Raw genomic sequence first — 7274 nt, forward strand, 5'->3', positions numbered from 1 at the left:
TTATTTATTTTATTTTTTATTTTAGAATACATGGACATGGGGGTCATGGGTGGTTCACATCACTGCTTTTCCGGCACATGGCCCCCAACCGTATTCGCCTTGTGACAGACTGGTGACCAGTTTCGGGTTTGGCCCTCCTCTTGCCCTCATCAACTATTTAAATTTGTTAAATCTCCTTCGTCATGCAATACAGTGAAACCTCCAAACCCGAACACCCCTGAGTTCTTACATTACTGGTAATTTAACCATTTTGGGGGGAGAAATCTGACTATGAATTCATATAAAATGTGTTGTTGTTGTTTTTTGTCAGCTTTTTGTGTGTTTTTGTGAATTAAAAAACAAAACATGTTTTTTTGAGTTTTTATTCTTGGCTTTATCGTTAGGTCTTTTTTTTTTTCATCTCAATGCAGCTGCTAAACAAACCAATGAAAGCTTCAAATGTTCCAAATTGTACTTACTAATTTTCGGTGTTTATAAAGTTGGTGACGGCTCACTAGAACTGACTGACTTATAAGAGCTGTGGGTACAGAATTAGACGATACCCTTCAAAATGAAACAAATGCACGGTGGTGTGGTTTTAAAGACCATCTTAGCTTCATTAGAGGTTAGAGATGGAATGGACAAAGTAAGGAAATGTTCTTCACACACCACCCACCGAACATCCTCCTTCAAAAAGATGACCATACATACAACATAAAAAAAAAAAAAAGACTCACGCCACATGAGTTGGTGGCCAAATCGCTTTTTAACAATGTGTTCCCAGGCACCCTCATTCCTCTCCTAAACTTAATCTGTGTTGGGGGATGTAGAGGTGGAGGAGGAAACCTGGTGGTCACTGTTTATTTGCTCTATCATCTCTTTTGAGAGAGACCACAGCCATGTTGAAGGAACTGCATGAGGGCTGAGGGTCCATCGCCCTTTTTACCCCTCCCTCGTCCTGCCGTTCATCCATCCTTCCTTTCTGCAAGCCTTTCATCTCAGAAAGATACCATTAACAAGAGACAATATCTGGTTTATGTGAACACATTAAAAATGCAATTGGATCAAATTTTGTATTTCAGACAAGCATATTAAAAGTGAAAGTTATAGGCCTACACAGTGTCTGAATAGTCCACTGATCCACACAGGTCATTTTTCACCCGGTGTTTGATGTAATGGCAATAAACTGTCCTAATTTATCATATTGCTACCATTCGCTAATAATAACCAACAAGTTTATTATCTTCATGTGCAAGCATGCGGTCACTGCCTTGATGAGTCCTCTCCACCCCGGGTGGTTGTTCTCCGGTCCCGACCTGACCCGGCGGATCCGTCCGCCACATTCCACCCGCACGCGCTATGATAAACATCCTAGTCCCAGATCTGCAAGGGCAGGAAGTGCAAGAGGACAGGAATTCCACTCTTTCAAATTACATTACGGCCTTTTGCAATGACGGCCCTATAGGTCTATATAGGGACGATAGGGCCATGCAGAAGACAATTGGTATTTTTCCCATGTAAACATGAGAGAGCAAAGTTTTTTGTTTGTGTTTTTGTGTGTGATGGAAACCACTCACTAAAAAAGATATTTTGTCCCAAACCGTCAAGATGTGACTTGATTGCAGATCGGAAATAACTAATAAATTACAAGCATTTGATCATGTTTTTTTTTTTTAAATAAGTACAATACGATATCTGTATTTATAATTTAAAGGATTTAAAGAAGATTCCTGGTGAATGTGTTTATTTAGAAATTTTAAAAAAAAATGCCGACTCTCCGCTATTCTCGTTTGTGTTATTGCATATGATCTGTAACAATTACAATATCTTAAAAATAACAACTTTTTTGTTTTTGTTTTTGCTTTTGTTTTTTTGCGTGATGCGTGTAAATTCAGCAATGTCTTAAACAAATATATTTTCTGTTTGTTTAGATTTTTTGTTTGTTTTGGGGAGTGCGCCTATTTAGTCGGTAGGCCTATATAATAATATAATTGTATTTTTTGTGAAGAAAATATAAATAGTACTCTCTCAAATTATTATTTTCCCCCCTCATTTAGCTACATGAAGAAAATAATAATTTAAATTAAAAAATACATTCTAGGTGGTACAAATACAGGGGTGTTACTTTGTTTATTGCAAATGTTATTTTTAGGCTGTGACACGAAAAAAACGCTAATATCAAATTAACATTCCTCTGAGGCTCAATCAGTTCATGTTTCAAGCCCCTTGTTTTGTTTTCACTTTGTTGACACGTTGGTTTACGTGCTTTGTTGTGACCTGGTGCGCGTGACATAGAGAGAGAGAGAGAGAGAGAGAGAGAGAGAGAGAGAGAGAGAGAGAGAGAGAGAGAGAGAGAGAGAGAGAGACTTTGGCGGTCAATTTACATCGTCCAAATATTTTATATAATAAATACTGTAATAGGTCAATTATATTTATTTATTTATTATTAATATTTCTATGTTTCAAAGGTGAGGCTGTTTTGTATTGCCCTCACCTATTGCGTACTGTAAGTCTTGAAAAATGTGTTTTGCTTTTACATGTGTATAAACATCGCTGAACTTATATATGACAATTAAGATGGGTAAAAATATCACATATTGTCTGTATTTTAATGCATTGTATAATAGCTGATTTCAAAAGGGTGGTTTAAAAAAAACAATTCAAGGACTAACTGCAACTCGGAAAATAAACGAAACAGAAGCCTTTCTCCCCCGATGTTTATATAAAATTATTGGATAACGAGCGCAATTGCATAATAGTGTGTTGAAATAATCACCATAGGCCATTAGTCTTTAACAGAAAGAAGATATAATGCAGGATGGAAGTCTTGAACTTGCCAGTCAGTCTAATTGCACGTTGAGAGACGGTTGGCTCTCAGCGTAGTTCAGCTGCTCATGCGGCCGAGCTGCAGAGTGCAGACTGTCTGCTGCAGCGAGGGTGATGACACACATGCCAATGCTGCTCCACCTGCGTACAGTCCCACAGCACGGAAATACACACCAAGAGCCCGGTGGGACTCTCCTGGGTGGCCATAGGAAAAGGCCCACTTTTCCATGCACTACCCTCTCAATATGAGATAATTAAGTCATGTTCTTAGATGAAGATGTGGGTATCATTACAAAGATGCATATTTAAATGAAGACCTGTTATAGTCACAATGTTAACCTGCTGTGTATTTCTCTTTTTCTTTATTTTTCTCTCTTTTTTGTTATTTGTTTATTTAGTTATTTATTTAATATTATTCACCTAACGTAAGTATTGTTACTATCCCAAAAAATAATGTCTTAGTGTTTTGTTTTGTTTTTGGGGGGTTTTCAGGCCAAAGCTGCAACCACCTCTACTAAAATCACCTCGCACTTGAATAGATCACACTGCCGTAGAATTATTCTTATGCTGTCATGGAATTATAATTTATGTACATGCTTCTGATTTTTATATATGTGTTTTCTGAAAAAAATGAAAAGGTGAAAATAATCAAGTTATACATTTTCAGTCTTTTACTTTGAAACAATATTTAATTGTTGTTGGCCCATATGTGCAACGGTCATGTTTTCATCTCTGCACTCTTACAATTAGGCATGCCTATATGTAACACGCTGGTCTGCATGTGTAACTCTGTTATAGAATAACATTAAAATAATTTCCTTGTGCGTTATTAAAGTATTGCTTTTATTATCATTATTGCAACATATATATATATATAGGCCTAACTGCTCTCAGATATGCTGATAGTCTTTTGTCTTTAGATGTGAGATAGCTGCTAAACTGGTTTCTGCATGCTGTTCTGCAACAGTAAGACAATTATCTTCGAACATTTTTGCATTGCAATACGTGTATAATTAGCACTTTACCTAAAGTATTTTACGCAAAATCACTCACTTACTCACTACTACTACTCATAATAATAATAATAATAATAATAATAATAATAATAATAATAATAATAATAATAATAATAATAATAATAATAATAATAATAATAATAATAATAATAGAACGGCCATGTTGAGTTTTGAGACACTTGCAAAAATGTATACATGCCAGTATGTGTTGCACTAACCTATTATTCAACTGAGTGGGAAAAGTGGAGGCGGAACTCTCGTGTGCACAAATCATGAGGCACTACGTCGTTCAGTGCACGAGCGCAGCCTGAGTGTGGACGTGGGGAAAAAACGAGGAAAGGGTTGGGCTTACGAGTCACATCTCACAACTTGAGTTGCGCCTTGGTCATAAATCAATTTGGTGGGGGGGGAAAGAGCGAAGAAGGTCCTCATGTGCGGCCACCTACCGAGCAGCCAACGAAAGACTTCTCCGTGCGTCCGTTGCTGCTGTGTCCGCTCATCATCACGGAAGCATCTGGAGACAAGCACGTTGGTTTTTGTGCTTTTGGACTGGACCGGTTTGGTTTCATTAGGAAATGATGGCCACTTACCAAAACCCGGACGATGACGCAATGGCGCTGATGATCCATGATAACAACAGCACGAAGGAGAAAGAGCGGCCCAAAGAGGAGCCGGTCCAGGAAAAAGTCGCGGAAAAGCCGGACCCGTCTCAGAAGCCTCCGTACTCCTATGTGGCCCTCATCGCGATGGCCATCCGGGAGAGCTCCGAGAAGCGTCTCACCCTGTCCGGTATTTACCAGTACATCATCAGTAAGTTTCCATTCTATGAGAAAAACAAGAAGGGCTGGCAGAACAGCATCCGGCACAACCTAAGTCTCAATGAGTGCTTCATCAAGGTCCCGCGGGAGGGCGGCGGGGAACGGAAGGGCAACTACTGGACTCTTGACCCGGCTTGTGAGGACATGTTCGAGAAGGGCAACTACCGGAGACGCCGCCGAATGAAGCGACCGTTCAGACCGCCGCCCACGCACTTCCAGCCCGGGAAGTCCTTGTTCGGAGGGGATGGTTACGGCTACCTGTCCCCACCCAAGTACCTGCAGTCCAGCTTCATGAATAACTCGTGGTCGCTGGGCCAGCCGCCCACCCCGATGCCCTACACTTCCTGTCAGATGGCCAGCGGCAACGTGAGCCCGGTCAAGGCTCTGACCGCCAGCGCCTCCTACAACCCATACTCGCGGGTGCAGGGCATGGCGCTCCCCGGTATGGTGAACTCTTACAACGGCATGAGCCACCATCACCACCCGGCACACTCCCACCACTCTCAGCAGCTGAGCCCGGCCACCGCCGCGCCGCCCCCGGTCTCGTCCGGCAACGGAGCCGGGCTTCAGTTCGCTTGCTCCCGCCAGCCCGCGGAGCTGTCCATGATGCACTGCTCTTACTGGGAACACGAGAGCAAACACTCCTTGCACGCGAGGATTGATATTTAAATGTGACCCGTGTACAAAAAAAGAACTCTTCGGAGAGATGCCTTGTTGTCGTTTCCTGTGATTTTGTTTTTTTGTTTTTTGGACACAGCCAAAGGAGGTGCCGATGTTGAGAAACCGGATTCCGACTGCGTGTAAACGGGGTCAGCAGGGCGCATCAGGTAGCGCAACATTTACAACTGGACTGCCTGTGTATGACTTTGTTGTGTCGAACTCGTTTTTTATTTCCACCGAAAAATGATTGTGGAACTGTGACAATGCGTACTTCTCAACTTTACGCACGGCTTGACCAAAAATCCAAGTTGAATCTCAACGTCAGCCTTTTAAAAACTTTGACTGAGCCGGGCTGTCATGGTTGTAAATCTTTTGTTAAAAATGATTCAGCGTCATTAAGACAATTCAGGGTGTTCCATGCTTTATGTTGTTCCCCCCCGCATTAATTTCCCCAAAACATGAAATATAGGCCAGGACCAGGTTTTGCATTATCTTTTTTTTAATAAACGTGATACTGTATATTGTTTCATTCATCTTGGGGCCATGTTGAATTTTAATTAGCACTTTTCCATCACTTTTCTAGATTTGTGAATTTCTTAATAAACATGTATTTGATAAAATACTTCAGTGTTCGTGAAGCAATCTCTTTTAAACATTAAGCAATGGCAAAAAGTCGTTTAATTGGAGGACATGTTGGAAAATAAATTTTACAAATGCAAGAACATTTAAAAAATAATGATAATAAAACACTTGAACTTTACACGATCTGCGCAAAATGAATCAAACGTATTATTTTAATTTACCTATATAGACAAATAATATAACCAGATTCCTTATCTTTAACTTAAGCTTTTCATGCATAATAAACATATCACAATTCACAATTACACAGAACTATTTTTCAAAATAAAATAAAAAAAGTTACTGTTTTAATAAGACTGGGGAAAATTGCATGAGCTTTATTTTGTCTCCTGAGAAAAAATTAAAATAAAATAAAGGGAAAACGATATTAGCTTATACTTCACATTTTTGGCAAATTTAAGACAAAATATAGGCAATTAAAAATAAGACACAGTACCTGTACATATTTTCAACCTTTTTAATTTCAGCAATACAAATGACAATCACATTGACGTTGAGAAAACCACGAAGAGACATGCAGGAAATATAAAGCCGCACAAACAAAAAGTAATAATTTATTTAATCGCAAGCTCTCTGCATGTGTGCTTGCAACTATTGGAGTAAAGGCGACATTTTGTGTACTCTGGGTGTTTTTATGTGTGACAGAGTTAAATAAGCCAGAGGAACGCGGCTGTGTTGTGACAGCAGCAGAATAAACTGATATATTATGCTACAACTTCAAACACAATGACGTGATCATATTTCAATAATAAGAATGATTATTTTTGGCACGTTTGCTGTTTGAGTTGAATTTTTTTTTGGGGGGGGGGGCGTCACAATAAAGTTCAAGAAGCAAATTAGTGTACACACTTGGAAGAAAGTGATAGGTGTAGTCTATTATTTTCTGTTATATGCAGTTCAATATTAACGAAGTTATGGTCTCACCCTTCTGAGATCACATGAATTGGCGCCCATGTTCAAAGTGAAACTCAGAAGTGTTTTCATTCCGAGGCGCAGACATACACTCACATTCATTTTCTCCCTGCGACTGTCCAACACACTTTTCATCCAAGTGCAACATCAATACACACACAGACTCCCGTGTGTCTGCTCCAAGGGGAATCTTTATTAAATCTACGGTGCATGCAGGAATAACAGTGTTTCCTGTGACGTGCATTTGCTGTGTTTTTTTCTGCAGTTACCATATTCATTTGACCCGTCATTGCATAATTTCTCAAGGCAAATCCCATTATTAGTGTCAGAAAATAAGGAAATCAATGGCAACTTTATAGCATGAAAAATGCACGTCAAAAAAACACAACAACGAGATCTACATTTGATTTTACCACACAAT

General features: G+C 39.6%; 1 protein-coding gene across 1 annotated transcript; it reads left to right on the forward strand.

The window, feature by feature from the left end:
- The first annotated feature begins 4190 nt into the window (after positions 1-4190).
- foxl2a (forkhead box L2a) lies at positions 4191-5921 on the forward strand. The gene has a single exon (XM_086081069.1). It carries the CDS (start codon positions 4397-4399, stop codon positions 5306-5308), a length of 912 nt encoding a protein of 303 aa, XP_085937195.1. The 5' UTR covers positions 4191-4396; the 3' UTR covers positions 5309-5921.
- Positions 5922-7274: the final 1353 nt, after the last annotated feature.

The sequence above is a fragment of the Leptonotus elevatus genome, chromosome 7 (assembly GCF_054856555.1).
Source record: "Leptonotus elevatus isolate MCC_2025b chromosome 7, RoL_Lele_1.0, whole genome shotgun sequence".
NCBI lineage: Eukaryota > Metazoa > Chordata > Actinopteri > Syngnathiformes > Syngnathidae > Leptonotus > Leptonotus elevatus.